This window comes from Notolepis coatsorum (genome assembly GCF_963971535.1).
Source record: "Notolepis coatsorum genome assembly, chromosome: 9".
Lineage (NCBI taxonomy): Eukaryota > Metazoa > Chordata > Actinopteri > Aulopiformes > Paralepididae > Notolepis > Notolepis coatsorum.
Window position 1 is genome coordinate 105,683,136 of NC_140173.1, and position 22,826 is coordinate 105,705,961.

Sequence of the window (22,826 nt, forward strand, 5' to 3'; positions counted from 1 at the left end):
GAAGTTGAACTATTTCTCCTCCTTTTCTTGTATGGCTGACATTCCTGCGGAGGCGAAGCTACACAGATAGACGTCTGCTAGCAGTATGTTTTTAACGAGCCTCCTTGTGTTACAGGGGTTGAATCTTAGGATAAATAATATCTATTCACAAACTCCCCAAATCTATGTTTTCAGTCTTGTGATGGATTCATCTATCTCGTGACTTTAGAACAATAAATGACTGGCTTGCTAAATCCTACAGATCTCCAAGATTACCCAAACAGAAAGACACAATATTTGAATTAATCAGTGATTTATTTTAAATGGAATCGTGACCCCCCCCCAATCTCTAATCTAATTATGACATTCCCAAAGATTCCCACTCTTGGAATCCACTGATCCACTGAGCTTGGGTAATATGTTTATAAGCCCCTGTAGTCTACACGCTTCATGTTGGCACGGGCACATGAGCAGAGTGGTTGAAGAAACATTCCTTTTAAGCAGCATTCAACACACAAAGCACTGTTTACCAGTGTGAGGTCCCTCCTCATCAGTCCTCTTGAAAGGCCAGAGCGAGGAAGGTGAGCCGTGTGAATAGTAATGTGTAGAGGCCCGTCTTTTTGCTTAGACACGTCTCGGCTCTGGGTCACGGGCGAAGACTGTGTGAGACACTGCAGTTTGGGTAAAAGGTTTATCAATCCCTACTCTACTACTGCACATGTACCGTGCCATCTCGAAGAGCGTAGAGTGGATGAGGACATTTATTTTATGAAGAGTGGGCAGAGCAACCAAGTATTCAATTATTTAAAGCTACTGTGGGTAATATCCGGCTAGATTGCAAGACAGCGGGTGATCTGCAATAAGATTAGATTCAAATTGAAGTACAGCATGTACAGCACAAAGAAAAGAAGTTGGCCTCGCTCTAACCAGAGTGCAAAGGTAACAGTAAAGTGCATAGCATCTGCAATATACAGTGTAACAAGTGATAATATGGAATATATATAACACGCTACTGACTGAGTAAATATGCTAATCTGATGTATGTACGGTACACAAAAACCACGGTACGGTACGTACCTCTGTTTTGAAGTCAAGGTTCGGTACGGGTTTTCGGTACAGTGGGGGAAAGTTTGGCTTTCCATGTTCCACTCAGGGGTGATGTAGTGTGTGCAGTAACTAATTGTACTTGTAGGGCTGCCAACGAATATTCTATATTGAAATTAATAATCGACTTGTAATTGTTTTTTTTAAATAATAATAATTATATTAGATTGTGAAAAAAACAGCCCCCGGTGGGCGGTCGTTAGTGGTTAACATACCATTGTATTCGTTCGGTACATTACACAACCGTTCGGTACAGTGCGGTACACAACGGTTCGGTTTGATACGGATACGTGTACCTTTACACCCCTAATGTACAATGATACAGGTAGTACAGACCACAAATAATATAGTAAGCCATATTGGCCATTGGTATAACTAGTAAGAGTAGCTATGGGTATACACAGATATTGATATAGTATACAGGTATGTAGGTATGCATATATATTCAAAACATTATATATATATATATTAGGGCTGGGCGATATGACGATATTATATAAATATCGGGTACAGTTCATTAACACTTTGGTCGCCAGGCTTATATTCAGAATAAACCATCCCACGCCAGCTCTATTTTGTCTATGGAGAAGTTCCCCTTCTTTGCAGGGCTATAACCTTTTAAATTGTATTGCTAAATTGACATTACTATGGCCCATTCAACATCAAGTATCTATTGTTCAGGGTGTAGCAACGTTATACTTTTTCATTCACATATTCATACTAAAATACGGTCTAAAGTATAAGTATGTTTTTATCGTTTTCTGCAGCTTTCTCCAGAACGTGATTTATAGCCCTAAATGCATTATATTGATGATTGTATACAGTTTGATAGCAATCGGCGCGAGATAAAAAAATTCAAATGGACGTGCTTCTAGAAGTTACTACTTATCATCTGATGTTGACCGGATGGGGGGGGGGGTCGTTTATAATTCCGTAGCCAACGTTAGATGATTCATCTAGTGTAGGTGATATGATCATCAGAGCAGTTTATATCGAACACGTTAAAAAATAACGCTGGGGGGGGCAGGTGGCGCACGGAGATTACGTTCGTCACCAACACCGGGAGACACTAGGATTCGCCTGTTCGAATCCAGCTCCCGGCGTTGCTATCAGCTTGGCTGTCCTCTCACGCTGATACAATTGGCTGTATCAGGGGGTGGGAAGCTGAAGGGTGGGTCCTGGGCGTTGTGGACAGCGACCCCTACAGTTCGGTCGGGGCGCCTGCTCAGCGAGGGTTGGATCTGAGGAGAGATAGTGTGGCCTCCCACACGCTACACTCTCCCCGGTGAGAACCTGCGCGGCCAGGTTGGCCTGCCCCAGGCTGCACATGCGTCGGAGGAAAGCATGTGACAGTCTCCGGTCTCCCGGACCAATAGTAGGGGAAAGTACGCAACAACCAGGAAGGGTGGGATGGGAGAAAAATCGGGAAAAAGGAGGGGAAGAAAGATAATAAAAAAAAAAAAAAAAAACGCTGAATCTTACCGTAGCTTCCTCGTAGCGTTGGGCGATGAGCGTGGAGCAGAAATATTCCTATTATAGGATGTAGAAATATGCGATCCATTTCCAGGTTGTATAATAGTATACGTCCAAATCATGTTGTTTATCGAGTTATTGGTAACGGATTGCTATCCATTGTGTCGCGCTCGAGTCCTGGGACTATTAGCGAGTGATCGGACCAAATTGGAATGAGCACCAGCTTCCATTTCCTGTTTCCGGTCTGGGCGATCCGCCGATCGGCCACCAGATGGCGCTCTTGAACCGTTGGAGAGTTGAGAGGGGATCAACAGTAGATCTCAAGTCTCCGGGGGAGAAATATGATTTCGATCACAGATTTTTGAAATATTGATATCAAAGACGTGGTACGGCGTCTTTGGCAGAATGAGCATGGCGGGGAATGATGTGGTAAGGCGTTTTTGGCGACCATAGTGTTAACGATACACTTTTTAAACGTATCGTGGATATCGTGATGTTTTGCCCAAGAGGATTGTGTCGCGTCAATCTGGTCCACACGTTCAAACTTTTGAACAACGCCGCCCCCACACACACATGACACTACTGCATCAAAGTTACTACTTATGATTAACAAAGGCATTCGTTTTGTGGCATTAACGTTATATAGTTACACGTTCAATAACATCAGCGTCTTTACCCGAACATAGCAACGTCCGAGGTCGACCTAGATAGATAGCAAGCATTACTCGTTCATATCTCAGCCCGTGCTGAGTTGTGCCCATTCTGTCTGTTATTAAAGTTTTCAATCAGACAGATGTATGGAAAGGCTTTTATTATAACATTCGTTGCAGTAAAATCATTATGCCTCGTTTAGTCAATCCTGCGGAGCTAAAAGCTAAACGTCGGCCGCGGGGAGCTACCGTTGTTGTTGTCGTTGAGCTCTCGTCAAAATCAATGGCGGATATAGCGGAAGTAAAAAATTAATATGCGCTTGCCGATTGGTGCTAAGAACAGCAGGGCGGGTGCAAGCGGTGTGACGTAATTGGCAGACTCGACTGTCAATCAAAATTATTCTGTTTGCCGTCTGAATGAATGAACACTTTATTAACAGATTGCAGAATGGGTACAATACAGTACAGCTCAATACAACAACAGTGGACTGGAGGATGAAGACCAGAAAAAGACTTTCGGCTTCTTTACATAAGGGTCCTCCATTTTCAATTCATCAAAACATTTAGAGACATACAAATACAGTAGTTTCATAAAAATGCTAAAATGCTATTGATTGATTTATTGATTGATTGATTTAAAACTTTATTAACATATTGCAGAATGGGTACAGTACAGCTCAATACATACAATTGTTAAGGGGATGCAGACCAGGGAAATACTTTCATCTTGTTTACATCAGGGTCCCCCATTTTCAATTCATCATATTTCATATCTAAATCATATATCTCATTGCTAAATATATGCAATATATAATCTAATAATCCAATAATCTAAATCTAATATATAATATAAAAATGCTAAATGAATGGGTATTTTATTTTGTTTTTAATGTTAGCTTGCAAACTCAAATACTGTCTTGGTAAGTGTGGTATTGTGGGATATTCGTGGATATCCTGAAGAAGAATGTTCTCAGTCAACCGAGGTCAAGATAATAAGGTTTATTATCCAGACAGATAGAAATATACATAGTACAAGAGAGAGAATGGCTGAGGGCTTCGCCCCAGGTGATCAGCTGAAATGACCCAGGTGAGAAGACCTGGATTGATCTCGGGAGGAGACTTATATGGTTAACAAGGGGGGGATGTGGTCCCATTTGATAGGTCAAATGGGGGGGGGGATACAGGTTTGGGGAGAGGGGCACATGATTGGGGAGAAAGGGGGGGGGCACAGGTAAGGGGACACAGGGGAGGGGAATATCTTTACATGAGGACATTATATTAGGACATTATATTATACCACATAAGCCTCATAATGAATTGTTTGCGGAAAAAAAGAAAAACATTGTGATGTGTATCGTGTATCGCCGAAAGTTCAAAAAATATCGTGATATCATATTTAGGCCATATCGCCCAGCCCTAATATATATATATTATATATAATGTGTGTTGTTTGGCTACAGTGTAAGGCAGTTGTAGACAGTGAAGGCAGTAGATGGGTATAAATTGAGTATCTTGAGAGTATACAGATTTACATTTGAAAGAACCTTTGCAAAATAAGCTCTTCTCATACCTTATTGCCCGAACTGCATTATTTTCATCTGCCATGATTTTCTGTTCTAAGTCTAACCTCTTGCGTGAGTGTGATTGACAACCGTGGCGACAAATGAGTTGCGTGTGGCTTTCCTTGACGGGTTCCCTGGTTCGCCGGGAAGCCTGAGTCACATGGAACCTTTCAGAAGGCGTTGCTCAGTGTTGGGTCTATGGAGGTTCCTGAAACCCTCTCACATGACCCTGCTCGTCCGTGACAAGCTTTTTATGAATGTCAATTAGAAGATTACAAAATATTAATTAGAATAAGTTAGCTACTGCAGGTTTAATGTCCATTAGGTGCTCACCGCCAGAAGCACATTGGCTGGTGGGGTCTGTGTTTCATTGGCTCGATCACTTCCTCTGTCACAGTTTGCAGAGCAGCCGCAGTGTCTGGGTTAGTCTCTTCAGAGTGCTTGGAAAGAGCTAGCGTACTTGTTTTGACTATCAGGAGAGATGGAAAAGTGAACTGGAACCAACTAGTGTTTCCCTAGATGTATTTAAAACCTAGATTAAAACCCTAGATTTATTTGTTAAATCCTAGATTAAAACCCTAGATTTATTTGTTAAAACCTAGATTCAAATCCTAGATTTATTTGTTAAACCCTAGATTTATTTGTTAAACCCTAGATTAAACCCTAGATTTATTTGTTAAAACCCAGATTAAAACCCTAGATTTATTTGTTAAAACCCAGATTAAAACCCTAGATTTATTTGTTAAACCCTAGATTTATATGTTAAACCCTAGATTTATTTGTTAAAACCTAGATTTATTTGTTAAAACCTAGATTAAAACCCTAGATTTATTTGTTAAAACCTAGATTAATACCCTAGATTTATATGTTAAACCCTAGATTTATTTGTTAAAACCTAGATTAAAACCCTAGATTTATTTGTTAAAACCTAGATTAATACCCTAGATTTATATGTTAAACCCTAGATTTATTTGTTAGCCACAGCCTGCCCTGTGCACCACAATCAAACGGGCCCACCACAAATAACATCCCACTCTGATACAAAAGCACATTAATGACGTCTAATATTTCATGAGTCCGCTCCGCTGCTGCAGATTGTAGGCTGCCAGGCCCAGCTGCCACCAGCACAAATAACCAGGAGCCTGTGAGAAACGGAGTGAGCAGAGCAGAACCTACGCAGCTGCACCACACGTAGAGTAATTACCTACATTACGAGACTTGGCCGCCAGCAGGACATCACGCTCCAGTAGGGAGTAGCAGCACTGCAGTCCTTCTATGGCAACACTGACCTGGTGATAAGCTGTCGCATATTTCAACATTTTAGACTGATATTACACTTCACTGGTCACATGGTGGATACAAATCTTTTGTCTCTCACTCACTCACTCACTCACTCACTCACTCACTCACTCACTCACTCACTCACTCACTCACTCACTCACTCACTCACTCACTCACTCACTCACTCACTCACTCACTCACTCTCTCACTCTCTCACTCTCTCACACACACACACACACACACACACACACACACACACACACACACACACACACACGCCACCCACCATGCACAGGCCCCTGCAGACAGGAGTGTAACTATTATTTCTCATATCGCCACATGCCTTAGTTTCCCCACATTCAATGCCTGGTAACCTCTCTGAAGTGTGTGTGAGAGAGTTTATACTTAAGCATTACACCACGCGCAGGAGTGGGTTATGAGAATTAGACCATGCCTAGGGTGGTCTAATTCTCATAACCCACGACTGCGCGTGGTGTAATGGCTTTTATACAACTGCCGCATTCATCCAACCTTATTGCTATACAATAAACACACATTAATTGAAGATTTATTGACAACCATCCGCAGAAAAAGTAGTTAAAAAAAAAGGAAAAAAGTTGCCTCCGTGTGGAAGCAGCTCGGACGTGTGCTGTTTCAAGGCAAGAATGAAGTGAGCGTGGGTTATTGGTAGGGCTGACCTTCGAAGCTTTTTTTGGCAATCGAAGCTTCGGGGCCGAGCTTTGATTTTAATTTGAAGCTTTGAATAAAAAATAAAAAAAATATTAATTATAATTTTTTTATCTTATGTTGTGGGACTTGTACAGCACTTTGGTAAACTTTGTTGTTTTTAAATGTGCTCTATAAATAAAGTGGATTGGATTAATTAATTAAGTAGCTCCTTTCTTGACTGTGACGTAGCCAACAAGGTTTCCAGGGCTCCAGACTAACTTTTTTTCACCACCGTCCCAGAACCGTCCCGAAATACAGTTTTAACCGTCCCAAAGTGAATGTAAACCGTCCAATTTTTTTTTATATATATATAATATATCAACGTCAATTTGATCATATGGTGACATATTTTGTGCTGATAATGGCACAGAGGGTGAGACCAACTGTGTACCGTACCTTTTGATTATTGTAAGCACAAAGATAATAAGCAGCTATAACTAGAACGTGTCGATAATATACAGTTCCAATAATAACAATAATAATAGATCAAATTTATATAGCGCCTTTCATAGAACCCAAGGTCGCTTCACAATCAGGACAACAAATAGGGCTAGGGAAAGAGGGGGGAAAAAGGGGATGAGGGAAGGTTAGGGATAATGGATAATGGACCTAATCTAATCTAAACTAATTGATGGGGAAAAGCCTTGGTCAAGAGGTGTGTTTTTAGAGCAGTTTTGAAGGTGTCCAGGGTTGGGGCGTTGCGGATAACATTACACTTCTGTTATTTAAATGTGTCCTTACGTTAGAGTCAGGGGTTGTATTGTTGGATGCAGTTCCCTGTTGGTCAGTGTGTGTCTGTTCTCCATCTTCTTCTGCTGTGTTTATCCTCTTCAAATAGCGCAGCATATTTGCGGTGCTCTCTTCACTGAGAGGATGCCAGTATAGCGTTTATTTTTATTTTTATAACATTCTGATATTTTCGCGGTTCTTGTATAGTGGTCTCGTGCGACTGTCAACTATAATAAATATGGGCTGTTTTAAATTGTGTGAATAGTTGTTGTGAGTGCTCGCACTATGTTTCAATATAATCCGTTTTACCATTCATTCATTATAAACACAGACGTAAGGTGTCCACCGCGTGTCCACCATGCTTTTTAAGCTCCGGCCAAAATGCATGGTGACGTGTTGACCAATTTCGGAGGGGGATCCCAATGATATATCAATAAAAACGTACCGTCAGTTCATGTCCAAGGGATTATGTTCACGCACACAGCAAGTATCACCAGTTCCTGGCATTTTTTAACCTCTTTCTTTTTCGATGTCGAGATAAATTTGGGGCTGCTGCAGCGCGACCTGTGGTTTGCTGATCAGAATGGTGGGCGGGAGCTTGATGCTGGATTAGTGTATCGCTGCGTTGGGACGGCGGAGATAGTCATTGGATTCGGCAAATCACGCAACATTTAGACTTCAGTGAACCCCACATGATAATGTTGCCATCTCTCTGTCAACTAAGTCGGCACGAGACATGCACCGTTTGACAGCAATATGTGCGCGCACTGACAGTCGGCTAATTGACATTTCCTGTGAAAAAAAAAAAATCCTCTTCGTCCCGTTTGTGTCCCGGCAATGATTTCTGTTCGTCCCAAATCAATATTTGATCGTCCCCGGGACATCGTTAGTCTCGAGCCCTGAAGGTTTCACTGGGCTGCGCTGCCTGGGTGCAGTGGGGCTGCTCTCACAGCCAACGACATGACATTACATAATTATGTTGCAACCTTCGTCTATCAAGCAAACAATTATATTATATTTAATTTTTTCTAATTTCTAATTTCTAATTATATCAGACAATGCACCTACAAAAGCAGATGATTACAATTAAATTAGCCAACTTGGTAACACATTAGTCATAGCAGCATAGGCATAGCCTTATTAATGTTTTGTGTGGCGTCGCCGTCGTGTACAACGATACTTACGTTGTTTAGGTGATTTGACAAAGTTGTTGTATAGTTGTGATATGCCATTTTCTTCTGGCATATCTGGCACTCTGCTTTTTGGGCATTGTCTTTGCATATTTTAAAGTGTAACCACACGTCTGATGACTTCTTCGTCGACATGTCTGCTGCACATGTCCTTGTTGTTTTCAACACGGATAATCTGCACATGCTTGTTGTAGAGAGGTGGAGTCGGGGCACTGCTTACTTTCGTTTCATTGGAATGGAGGCGCAAGATTTTGGAGGCAAATGTTTTATCTTTTTTTATTACTTCGATTTTTTTTTTATGTTCGAAGCTTGTGCCATCGAAGTATTTAAGACAGCCCTAGTTATTGGTTTGATTGATTGATTGATTGATTGAACATTTTATTAATGTCCGCCTTGTTTCGAACTGGTTAAGAACTGTTAAGAACTCCATTATTAGATGCTTCTATAGAAAGTAGGTTCTAAAAAAGAGAAGGTTCCAAATTTGTTTGATCCTACTTTCTATAGAATCAGCTGGGAGGTGCGCTGTTTAAGTGAGCGTGGGTTATTGGTTTGATTGATTGATTGCTTGAACATTTTATTAATGTCCACCTTGTTTTGAACGGGTTAAGAACTGTTAATAACTTCATTCTTAGATGCTTCTATAGAAAGTAGGTTAAAAAAAATCCATAATTTGTCCAGCCTAAGCATAACCAGTTCGAAAAATAAATTTTAAAAATGTTTACATTTTCAATCAATCAATCATTCCTATAACACACGCTCACTTCATTCTTAGATGCTTCTATAGAAAGTAGGTAAAAAAAAAAGAGAAGTTGAAATATATATATTTTTTAACCTACTTTCTATAGAAGCAGCTGGGAGGTGCAATGTTTTAAGTGAGCGTGTGTTATTGAATTGATTGATTGATTGAAAATTGTATTAATGTCTGCCTTGTTTCGAACTGGTTATTCTTAGGCCTTCTTTCGAAGTCGCCCTCTTTCGAAGTCGGTTATGCTTAGAGTTTGGAATCAGGGCTGGTGGTCTATCGCCCTGCTCTAAAGATAAACTCTAAGCATAACCGACTTCGAAAGCGGGCCTAAGCCTAACTAGTAACAAGGCGGACATTAATAAAATGTTCAATCAATCAATCAATCAATCAATTCAATAACACACGCTCACTTAAAACAGCGCACCTCCCAGCTGCTTCTATAGAAAGTAGGTTAAAAAAAATTATAATTTTTTTTTTTTTTTTTTTTACTTTCTATAGAAGCATCTAAGAATGGAGTTCTTAACAGTTCTTAACCAGTTCGAAACAAGGCGGACATTAATAAAATGTTCAATCAATCAAACCAATAACTAGGGGTGGGAATCGCCAGAGACCTCACGATACTATCGCGATACTAAATATATCGCGATACGCTGAGTATTGCGATTTTTTTTATTATTTAATTTATTACCTTTTTTCAACTGCAAAGTAAAACTTTGTCAACATGTTTTATCTAATAAAATAAAGTTCAGTCTGTTCATCTCACTTCAATCATTTTTATTGCAGAACATGGTATTTTCTCAAGCAGACAGATGTAAACACTGTAATCTGTGTTGCATGTACCTGACAAACTGAACTGTTTGTATTACAGTCATATTCCAACTTAACTGAATGCACATGTGTGTGTGGACTACTGTACTATTACAGGTATTGAAATGAACAATGCAACTTCCTTATACAAAAAAGGATATTTTTTTTATGAATAATTAACACATTGGGCGCCGGGGGTTGTGCCCATCATTGTACCCAGTCTGCCACCGTTGAAAGCCTATGGAGATGTTTACCTTCTTTGCAGGGCTATAACTTTTTAAATTGTATTGCTATATTGACATTACTATGGCCCATTCAACATCGATTATCTATCGTTCAGGATGTGGGAACGTTATATTTTTTCATTCATACATTGTTGTGTTAATACCGTCTAGAATATAAGTATGTTTTTAAGCTTTTCTGCTGTAATTCCAAAAACGCTAGTTATTTGCCCTGACGCATATGATAGATTATCGATTGGCATTTCTTTCCTATACACGCTATATTAAAAAATTCAAGTGTATATGATCGGTATACATTATGCTTCATCATGCGTGAAGGAAAGGGGGGGGGGGGTCGTTTATAATTCCTTGATCGTCAGTAACGGCTTTATTTAGTATGGGTTGATATGTTGAGCAGATGGTTTGCAGTGAAATGAATAAACAATCGGGCTGAAAATAACGTTATATTCCTCTTACCGTTCGCCGATGAGACTGGAGGAAAAAGATCCCAATTATTTGACGTCGATCTCCTACATCCATTTCCGGTTTGTATGGCGCAATAAATGCCGAAATCATATCGATTATTGCTTTTCGAAAGCGATCCCAATGCACTAGAGTGTTTGTCTGGAATCCACGTAACAAGATATGACTGCCGGAGGGATTTCCTCGACGCACCGATCGCCACTTCCGGTTTTGGCTAGAGTGTAACTCGCCCGACCATCCTCCAGGCGGCGGTATTGAAGCGTTGCAATCTCATACAGGGTGCCGCTGCAGTCCGGAGGGAGGCTGGATGAATTATGAATGCCATGGCGAAAAAATGAAATATTGATCCCAAAAACGATTTACGCCGTTGTTGGCGTTCAACGCATGGTGGGCAATAACGACTTAGGGCGTTTTTGGCGACCAATGTGTTAAATATCGATACTTGGCGTCCCTGTATCGATACAGTATCGCCACGCAAAGTATCGCGATACTGCTACGTATCGATTTTTTCCCCCACCCCTACCAATAACCCATGCTCACTTCATTCTTAGATGGCATGCAGCTCCGAGCTGCTTCAAAGCATGCCGTCTAACACTGAAGTGAGCGTGTGTTATTGGATTGATTGATTGATTGCTTGAAAATTTATTTATTTTGTTCCACAATGACTCATGACCCACCAATTACATAATCCAACATTGTGTAAGAAACTAACACATTCCACGTGACAGAATCGTTTTTGAATTAGTCGTTATGACGCTTTCAACACATCCATTTGTAAAGATTATTGTCCGCCATCTTGGTTTTTCCTACAAAGTCGAACTGGCGGAGTGATTGTAATTCGGTTGTGGGCGGGTTCTGGGATCACGAAGCGTGGGTTATGAGAAATAACCACGTCTAACTTGACTGTTTCAGCCAATCAGAATCGAGAAATGTGCATGCCGTTGTATAATTGTTCCTTCATTATCTTCCTTACTCTCTATCTCACTTGCCCTCTCTTTTTCACTCTCCTTCTCTCTCTCTTAACCTTCCTCTCTTATCCTCCTCCCCCCGCTCTTTTTCCCTCCCTCCCTCTCACCCTCCCTCTCTCTCTTATCCTCCCATATCTCTCTTATCCTTCCCACTCTTTTTTGCCCTCCTCTCTTTCCCTTCATCTATCTCTCTTACCCTCCTCTCTCTCTTATCCTCCTCTCTTTCCCTCCCTCTCTCTCTCTTACCCTCCTCTCTTTCTATCCCTCTCTCACCCTCTCTCTCTCTCTTACCCTCCCCTCTCTCTTTCCCTCTGCTCTCCCTCCCCTGTCATCTTACCCCTGTACCTCCTCCATCACTCACGGGCTGATGTACTTATTAATTTCTCTCTCTCTCTTTTCAGGAGCCTGTTTTCTAGGAAACCCAAAGAGCCCAAGGAGCCGTCCCATAATGCAACAGGGTGGCGGTTGTTTGGGAAGGCTGCAGCGAGGGAGAATGATGCTACAAAAGATGCTACCACAACACAGCAGGTTGGCTCTCTGAACACACACACACACACACACACACACACACACACACACACACACACACACACACACACACACACACACACACACACACACACACACACACACACACACTTAGCTGTGTAGATGCTACTGATTAATCTTAATGCATTGTGACACTGCAGGAGTTAACAATGTTAGCATATTCCTGTTCTGTCTCTCATCATGGAATTATAAAGCCATCAATCTAATTGTATTGAGATACTGTAACATTTAGTGTGCCTTCCCCTTCAGCTCCACCAGCACCCGCCTGAATGCACTATTGCATTCATTCACACACACCAAAAAAACTATGTAGCAGATTTGTCAAATGAAGCATTTGATCTAGGTCTATTTATTTGTCTATTTATATGTCTATGATCTGTGAGGCTTGAATTGAGGCTCCATTTCCATTCAGATGAACGTTTTTGTCTTTCTCCTTACATGGGACTGATTATATGAGTGACGCTGAGAAAAAGTTGGATTATTATTACTGAAATATTATTGAACAATTCCAATATAGCCTGGACCACTAGGAATATATAAAGAAAAAAACAGTGACTGTCCAGCTTGCTGTGAATGGACGTCTGTGGTGGTTGGCAGTCTGGAAAACATCAGAGACACTCTGATTATTATAATTTACAAATCCTTAATTTGACTCAAAAGAGTTTATCAGGGTTGCACTGCTAGATGTAATGAGAGTGTGGGTGTAATTGATTTTACCATGGTGTGTGTGTGTGTGTGTGGGGGGGGGGGGGGGTCATTAGGCAGCCCTCTTCTCTGTGCAGCTGAGGCCCCAGCTGCTTGCCCCCCTGACCTCCACATCCATCCTCAACTGATGCTTTCTGTTTGTCCTGTTAAGCTGCTGTATGTTCTCTCTGGACACACACACACACACACACACACACACACACACACACACACACACACACACACACACACACACACACACACACACACACCATCTACACACACACACACACACACACACACACAACTCTTGTCAGCTGGTGAAGGGTACCACTGTGCTTTGGGATTAAAAATTCCACTCCCTGCTCTCTTTAGCAGTTGGTTTCGGCATCACGCACGCACCACACCACACACACACACACACACACACACCCAGCACACACACACCACACACACGGCACTCCCTGATAGCATCTTCCTCACTCTTCCAATTTATCTCTCTCTTTTTCTCTCTCCCCTTCTCCCCCCCCCCCCCCTCCTCTCTCTCTTCTCTCTCTCTCCTCTCTTCTCGCTCTCTCTCTCCTCTCTCTCTTCTCTCTCTCCCCCTCCCCCCCCCCCCCCCCCCCCCCCCCCTCTCTCTCTCTCTCTCTCTCTCTCTCTCCTTCTCTCTCTCTCTCTCCTCTCTCTCTCTCTCTCTCTCTCTCTCTCTCTCTCTCTCTCTTCTCTCTCTCTCTCCTCTCTCTATCAGGACGGTAGTCCAGACAGTGCGTTAGAGGCAGATTCAGACCCAGGCCTCTTACCCCCAGGGGTAGGGATGGAATGTTTATATTGCAGTATACACCACTCACATGTCATCATTCTACTTCTGTACACACACACCATGTCATGCAGTGCATTTGCATGTATATAAACCATCCTGTTGTTATTCTGGCTACTTTGCTTGCCACGTGTAAACATAATTTGGACCCCCCTGACCCAGATGGTATCATACTTATGAGAATCCTGAGTGTAGATGCTGTGGATATACTTATATCAGCAGGGAGGGATCCAGAGCCATGTAGGCACCTTGTTATGTCTTTAACTGTACGCTTACAGGCCATGGTCATATTCCAGATATTCTGTTTCACTCACTGTCATTCTGACAAACTCAGTCATTCTCTCCCTCTCCCCATGTTTCTCTGCATGGAAACAACAACATAGTCTTTGACTACTTACAGGAAAGGGGAACTGAATATGTCTCTGCATGGAAACAACAACATAGTCTTTGACTACTTACAGCAAAGGGGAACTGAATATGTCTCTGCATGGAAACACAGCATGGTCTCTGGCTGCTTCGAGGAGAACCGGATCGTGTTTTTGTTTTCAAGTGAAAGTTGTAAGACCAGGATATGCGTCACCAAATCACAACCTTCCCTTTGCCTAATGTTTATATTATCTTCTCTCAGAGTGTTACACCACAGCTTAGAGGAACCAGGACATGACAAACAGAAAACAAAACATAAAAAGAAGGAACCCTCCCTCCCCCGTTCCCCGAATCAGGCACAGAAAAAGCAGACCTTTGCAAGAAAAAGCAACGCTGCCTTTAGGGCTGACCCGAATACTTTGAAGCTTCTAAACTTCAACTGCTGCCGTGGCGATTGATGCCAAGATCACTATTCCAAGGCTTTGTTTTCTTTGTTTTGGGTTGTTTCCTACCACTCCAAAAGGGGCCTGCATCAGCATTTAAGCAATAGCGTTATAGAAATAATAATCCAACATTCATTTAGAAAATCGGCTCTGCTCAGAGAAAGAAATGTATCCATCAGAACCTTCAGAAAACACATCAGTCTACCACATAATACATCCGCCCACCGAATTTGAAACTTTGCACGCAGGAAGAATGAAGCTTTGGTTATTCGAGGGACACATAGCTGCCTTTTGATGATCCGTACTGGAAAACATATTTGCAAGAATTAATAACACTAGATCGCTACACTAATCGGCTATACAAGAAATATTCTAAACCGGTTTGGAGGTCGGATGACGGGTCTGCTGATGCTCTCTTGTTCACAGGCAAGGTTTTTAAAGAGACACCCCAATCAGCACGAGGATTGTAAGGGTGAGGCGGGGCCAGCCATCCCGCACTCAGCCAATCAATATCAGCCAGCTGAAACCTGTCACTCGCATACTCTAGCACACGCACGCGCACACACACACACACACACACACACACACACACACACACACACACACACACACACACACACACACACACACACACACACACACACACACACACACACACACACACACACACACACACGCCACATGCAGGGGAGAGAGAAAAGCACAGGAGAGAGAACACATCCTAGCAACAACCTAGGGTCGTAACAGATTTAGATGCAAAGGCAAAGCACACATTTCACACTTGAACGTGTCTCCTCAAACAACCTAGTGATCTGAAGATACTGTATGTCAATAGCTAGCATAGGTAAACAATCAGGGATGTTATTCTATTTTCAAGATTGTTTGAGACGACACTCATTCATATGAAACGTAAACCTGCGTCTTGCTGATCACATCACGCTGAGGTTAGTGGTGGTAGCAGGCTGGGAAGGATATACATAATAGAACAGCAGATATGGTACCACACGCATAGCGCTGTCAATATGTTATTGTATAATCTCTCTATCTGTGGTGGGTTGACTCCGTCTGATATTGTGGTGGGCTCCCACAAAAAAAAGCTATGAATGCAAACCACTGCTTTGTTAGTGACAAAACATGCCCAACCTAAATGAAACGCATCCCAAGGTCAATATGTATTAGACTCCTACCTAGGTCTGCTTTCACTTGAGGTCAGTGGGTCTCATTCTCCAACGGACAAGACAAAAATGTGCTCTTAGGGCCATTTAAGACATATATAAAATGACAAATGTCTGTCCCAATGGGATATATTGCATGTTGGCTATAACCTGCATTCTTTCAAATGTATAATTAATCAATAAAACAGATATTTAACACGGTTGGGGAATCCCAAAATCTAAGATGTCTTAACACTTTGAGTGCCAGCCATGAGAAATCTTGTTAGTTCATGCCAATGCGTTGAGTGCCAACAACGAGAAATCTTGTTATTTAATCGTTATTTTTTTTATTAGCGATTTCCATACATTTTTCATCAATCTAGCCTCACCTTACCATTGGGGATCTATCTGAGCTCGAACAGGGAAAATACCGCCCCCTATCGTCTCTCCGGGTGGTATTGCACCCATTGGATTGGACTGAATGAAATGGATGGGGAAAAAATAATCCGGAATCCACATTTTACTTGTCAGGCATGTAACCGGAGATGATCCCATTCATTGCCGAGCCGCAGAACAGCGTGGAATATGTGTTTCCAGTACCCAGCGTTGGATCAATAAACGCGATCGATATTTGGAATGGCGATCAGGAATTGGAATAATCTTTTTGGAGAACATCTGATCTGAGGTAAGGAAGCTATTTTACCAGTCTTGGGATAATCAGAGTTTTTTTCACCTTTATCTCAGCGTGTCCCATATGTGTGTGTGTGTGTGTCCTGATCAGGAAATAAGATAATCGATTTTTCAGCCCGCTTCTCTAGCGTGCATAAGTACACACATATACTATCGATAATCTAGCGTTTATTTGAAAACAATTCATAAATAGGCAGAAAAATGACCACGTGTTTTGTAGGGATGTCCGATATTATCGGCCGATATTGGCATTAAAATATGATATCGGAAAATATCGGTATGTTTTCAATTTTTTTTTTTTTTTTTTTTTTTTTACACATTTCTATAGAAATGATGTCCGATATTATCGGCCTACCGATATTATCAACCAATATCGGCATTAAAATGTGATATCGGTTGATATCGGTATCGGAAATTAAGAGTTGGACAATATCGGTATATCGGTATCGGTAAATATCGAGCATCCCTAGTGTTTTGTGTATTCCACTAAAGCGCAATTCCTGCAGAATCATTTTTTATTTTATTTTTTTTCAAAAACTAACGTTTTTCAAAATGGTATAAAACGTAAATGTACCGATTAATAAACAATCCGTTTCGACAATGTTGACTGCAAACAAGTCATTGATAAGCGACGGGCGTATTAGACACATAGCCATAATTTAAGATATAGTTTATGCGTTCGCAAATGTGCTCACCCTCCCATTGACTACAGCGCCGGCACTCAAGCGCTAAATCGTGCGCCCCCTGCTGGCACTCAAAGTGTTAAATGGCCATAAGGGCAATTTTTTTTTTATCTTAAGTCCGTTGGAGAATGAGACACAGTGACCCCAAGTCTCCTTTAATATCTCATTCTCAGTTACCTGAAAGCAAAACAGTGTTGACAAAACAAGTAAGGTGCACACTATAGTTGTAATTTTATGTGACCTATTTTGCATGTCATCACCCCCCCCCCCCCCCCCCATCTTTCTACGAACACGCAGAGTGAAATGCCAACATGAAAACCAATTGCTTTTAGCTTGTCAATCAGAATGGAGTGATTGACGGTGTCGAAGGCCTTTTGTAGGTCCAGCATGACCATGCCGCAGTATTTGCCCGTGTCCACCTTTTGTTTGATGTGGTCGTTCAAATAGAGAAGGCATGTGTCAGTGGAGTGGGATGTTCTGAAGCCAGATTGGAATTTGTAGATTAGATTTTTTTCCGCTAGGTACTTTTCGACCTGTTCGTAGAGGACGCGACCCCGGTCAGACGCCTCTGGTTTAGCTCCGCAACGATGTACACACTTTTAGCTATTATGTTTGTTTTTTCTACTTTTTTATTTAAAGCAACACTGGCGGGTACGTCATACGACCGTCAGACACTTATGGACCTAAACCCCGGGCTCAAAGAGGAGTTTGGAGACACTTTAGGCCTAGAATGGCCAGCAGAAATCAGACGGGAGAACGGCGGCAAGGAAAAGAACAAAGGGTACGGCAGGAAAAGGCACAGAGGGAGACGTGGAGGTATTAGGCTGAGACTAAAAAGAGCTGCTTACCGCCCAGCAATTCCATCCATCTTTCTGGCGAATGCCCGTTCGTTGGAGGGTAGGATGGATGACCTAAGGGCGAGGGTCTGGTTCCAACGGGAGATGAGAGACATCAACATCATGTGTCTCACGGAAACATGGCTCACGTTGGCGACTCCGGACAAAAGCGTCTCTCCCTCGGACGCCTTCACCGTATTACGTGCAGATCGAACGGCTGCCTCAGGAAAGAGCATCGGCGGCGGGGTCTGCCTCCTCACGAACAATTCCTGGGTTAATCCCGAAGGGGTGCATGTTCTCTCAAGATCGTGTTCCCCGGACATGGAACACCTTTCTATCCTGTGCCGTCCGTTCCACCTCCCCAGGGAGTTCACCGCGGTCATCATGACCGCCGTATATATTCCCCCACAGGCGAATACGGGCAAAGCGCTGGGAGAACTACATGATCACCTCAACAGACACCAGATCAAACATCCGGACGCAGCGATGGTAGTGGCTGGCGATTTCAACCAGGCAAACCTGAAGAAAGTGATGCTGTCCTTTTTTCAGCACATCGCCTGCTCCACCAGAGGGAGGAACACACTCGACCACTGTTATTCCCCGCTCAGAGCCGGCTACAAGGCAGTAGCCGCTCCGCCATTAACGGGGTCCTCAAGCTCGAGTGACCACGACTCCATCTTGCTATTTCCCGCATATCAACAAAGATCACGTGACGCCGTCGTGTCACGTGAGACAAAGAAGTGGACCGACGAATCAGAGGCCATGCTCCAGGACGTGTTAGCAGACACGGATTGGGATATGTTCCAAGGAAGCGCCAGTGACGTCAGCGAGCTCGCAGACACAGTGGTGAGCTACATAACAACAATAGCTGATGGTATTGTCCTCACGAAAATGGTGCGGGTTTTCCCAAACCAGAAACCGTGGGTGGACAGTACTATTAGAACAGCTCTGAACTCTCGCACCACCGCCTACAACCTGGGTAGAGAGTCAGGAAACATGGAGGAGTATAAGGCTTCAGTCTATACTCTACGCAAGGCTGTTAAACTTGCTAAGAGGACATAATATGCTGACAAACTGGAGACACAAATGGCACAAAACGACACAAGAGGATTATGGCAGGGACTGAAGACAATAACTGACTATAAAGTCAGCGGCCCCTCAATGGGGAGCGACGACGCCTCCCTCGCGGACAAGCTCAACACCTTCTACGCTCGGTTTGGTGCAGACAGTGGCGCTGCTGGCTCTCTGGCTAGTGACGTCACTGGCGCGCCGGCTGTTGTGGAGGGGGGGGAGGCTAACCGCGGGGGGGCGGGGACGCTCTCTCGTTGTCGGAACACAGTGTGAGAAGAGCATTTATGCAGGTGAACACCAGGAAGGCTGCTGGACCAGATGGTATAACAGGACGCATACTCAAGTCCTGTGCCAACCAGCTGGCCCCGGTGTTCACCGCCATATTTAATCAATCCCTGGCGGAGTCAGTGGTCCCTGCCTGCTTCAATTGTGGCCGATACCGATAACCGATATTAATATTGCTGTTCTGGCCGATACCGATATTTACCGATGTCGATATCTCTGTATAGAAAACACTTTTTTATGATAATCAAATAAAGAGCTATTTTCCAAAACGCATAATTTTTTTTACTTTTGTAACTTATTTTCAGTCAGAAATGACTGATATTTTGAAACTATTTAAGGCCAAAACATGTAAAAAGAAGAAAAAAAAGATAATTTTTTTTTTATATAAATATTGGTCCTATCTTGATATCGGACCGATACCGATGTGTAAAAAAACGGCCATATCGGCCGATATTATATCGGCGGCCGATATATCGTGCATCACTACCATCATCCCTGTACCGAAGAAACCCTCCCCAACATGTCCAAATGACTACAGACCGGTGGCACTCACCTCTGTGGTCATGAAATGTTTCGAGAGGCTGGTCAAGGACCACATTTGTGTCTCCCTCCCCAGTGATATGGACCCTATGCAATTTGCATACAGGACAAACAGGTCCACCGACGACGCGGTCTCCCAGGTACTGCACAGCACCCTCTCTCACCTTGACCGTCAGAAGGGGGGCTATGTGAGACTGTTGTTCATTGACTACAGCTCAGCGTTCAACACCATAGTCCCCACCAGACTGGTGGACAAGCTGATCGAGCTAGGTCTGAGCTCCGCCCTGAGCGCCTGGGTACTGGACTTTCTGAGCGAAAGACCCCAGGCGGTCAGGGTGGGGGGTCAGACCTCCAACACCATCACCCTGAGCATCGGGTCCCCCCAGGGCTGTGTTCTGAGCCCCCTGCTGTACTCACTCTACACACACGATTGTGTGGCCAAGTTCAGCTCCAACTCCATAGTGAAGTTCGCAGACGACACGGTGGTGGTGGGGCTGATTTCGGACAACGACGAGAAGGCCTACCTGGAGGAGGTTGAGGTACTGGAACGCTGGTGCCAGGACAATAGCCTGCTCCTGAACATTGGTAAAACCAAAGAGCTGATCGTGGATTATAGGAGAGGACAGCAGGAGACGCACACACCACTGATGATTAACGGGGCTACCGTGGACAGGGTGAGCAGCTTTAAGTACCTGGGGGTCCACATCTCAGAGGATCTGACATGGTCAACACACATAGACACAGTAGTAAAGAAGGCGAAACAGCGCCTCTACCACCTGAGACAGTTAAGGAAGTTCCGAGTATCGGGGAAGATACTCCAGTCCTTGGTAGAGAGCATCCTGACCGGAAACATCACTGCCTGGTATGGAAACAGCACGGCACAGGACAAGAAGGCCCTACAGAGAGTGGTGCGCTCAGCCGAGCGTACCACAGGTATTGCACTACCTCCCCTGCAGGTTCTATACAACAAGAGGTGCAAATCCAGAGCCTGCAGAATAATGAAAGACCCCCACCACCCCAATAACAGCCTGTTTCAGCTTCTGAGGTCAGGCAGACGCCTGCGAACCCCAGCTACTAGGACAGAGAGGCTTAGGCTTAGCTTCTTCCCCCAGGCCATCAGAGTCCTGAACAATGAACATTGAGTACCACAGAACACTGAACTATCCACACATAAGCACACACGAGCACACACACGACACGCACGCTGTGCACGCTCACACACTAGCAGCCACTTAACACTTTAACATGAGCGGGCACACACTCATGCGCACACACTCACATTTATTGCCAAAAGGAAAGGCCACTTTAAATCAGTAGTAGCAACAGTAACAGTGTATTGCACTACCAAAGCTACCTAGCATGTCCTATATGCTCTGTAAATAACTATGTACAGATACCGATTTTGATGTCACACCATGTTACCTGTTACCTGTTATTGCACAATGTTTTTGTATCGGATTCTATTATATTTTGTACCCACTGTATTTGCACATCGTTGCGGGCAAGACCACCCGCATTTCATTGTATACTTGTATGCCGTGACAAATAAAACTCTTGACTTGACTTGTATAAAGGTTTTTCCATGACTTTCCAGATGGAGGTAAGAATAGAAACAGGCCGGTAGTTGCCTGTAGTTTGCTCCCATTTTTGTGCAGGGGGGTTACTCTTGCAATTTTGAAGTCTTTGGGTACGTGTCCCTGTTTTATGGAGAGGTTTATTATGTGTGTGATGACTGGGCTGATGGCGGCTGCTGAGTCTCTGAGGAATTTGGAGGGGATGTTGTCATGGCCAGTGGCCTTGTTAGGTTGGAGGGCACTCAGTTTTTTCAGTACCTCATCTGTTGTTACCATTTCCAGTTTGAAGTCGTCTTTGAGGACCCCTAGGTTTTTGTAGTATGCTACTATGTGTTCTAGCCCATAATGCCCTGTTACCAAAGGTAAAGGTAAAGTTAGCTATGGGTAAAGTTAACGTTAATGTTAGCTTAATGCAACGTGTTGGCAATGCTATGTACAAAAATACGCTATTTACATTTACATTAACTATTTACATTAATCCAGGCTGCAAAAAAGATCAGATCAGATAATGTTAATAATAATGTTAAAGAAGCGTTTCATGCAAAGTATTGTGTATTTCTGTATGAAAACTAATAAAGAAACTTGAACTTATTTTAGATTAGGTATTTAGGTATGTTAGATTTCACTGATAACTAGTTGGCTTGCTATCAGCGCAACTGTCAATGGCCATGGCGTGTATTAGGCCAGGGGTTCCCAAACTTTTCAGGCCGCGACCCAAAAATAACGGGGTCAGAGAGCCGCAACCCCCACTATTATAGGAGGTATAATTTTTTTTTTATTTATTTTTTTAATAGGTGGAAATGTATGGTTGAAACATGCACACGTTCAAACGCACACGCACAGGCACAGGCCACTTTTTAAGCAGGGGGTCTGGGGGTCCCCCACCAGGACATTTCTTGTTACAAAGACTTCATTTCCTGCATTCTGGTGCAGGCATTTTTTTATTTGTACCCTTTAAATGTCAGTGTTTGTGATGGCATCACAAATTATTGTTAAAAAACAGGCTAGCATATGTATGATTAGCAACAACACTGATTTTGATGGATTTTCAGTTTTTTTGTAATGTCAGATTGAAAATAATACAATCTTTTATTCAACTTCAGCCCTGATCATAACACCACATATTAATTTTATAATTCTAACCCTTTAAATGCCGGTGTTTGTGATGGCATATATTTGCAAATATATCAAATGCAAAGTAGATTTTTCTGGG

The 22,826-nt window shown here is 43.0% G+C and overlaps 1 protein-coding gene across 1 annotated transcript in view; it reads left to right on the forward strand.

Moving 5' to 3' along the window:
* Positions 1 to 22,826, forward strand: part of LOC311234962 (uncharacterized protein) — an 82,682-nt gene that overhangs the window by 24,168 nt on the left and 35,688 nt on the right. The window contains 2 exon segments of the mRNA XM_084322255.1: positions 12,323 to 12,449; positions 13,903 to 13,962. Of these exon segments, the coding sequence (XP_084178381.1) occupies positions 12,323 to 12,449; positions 13,903 to 13,962 (187 nt within the window).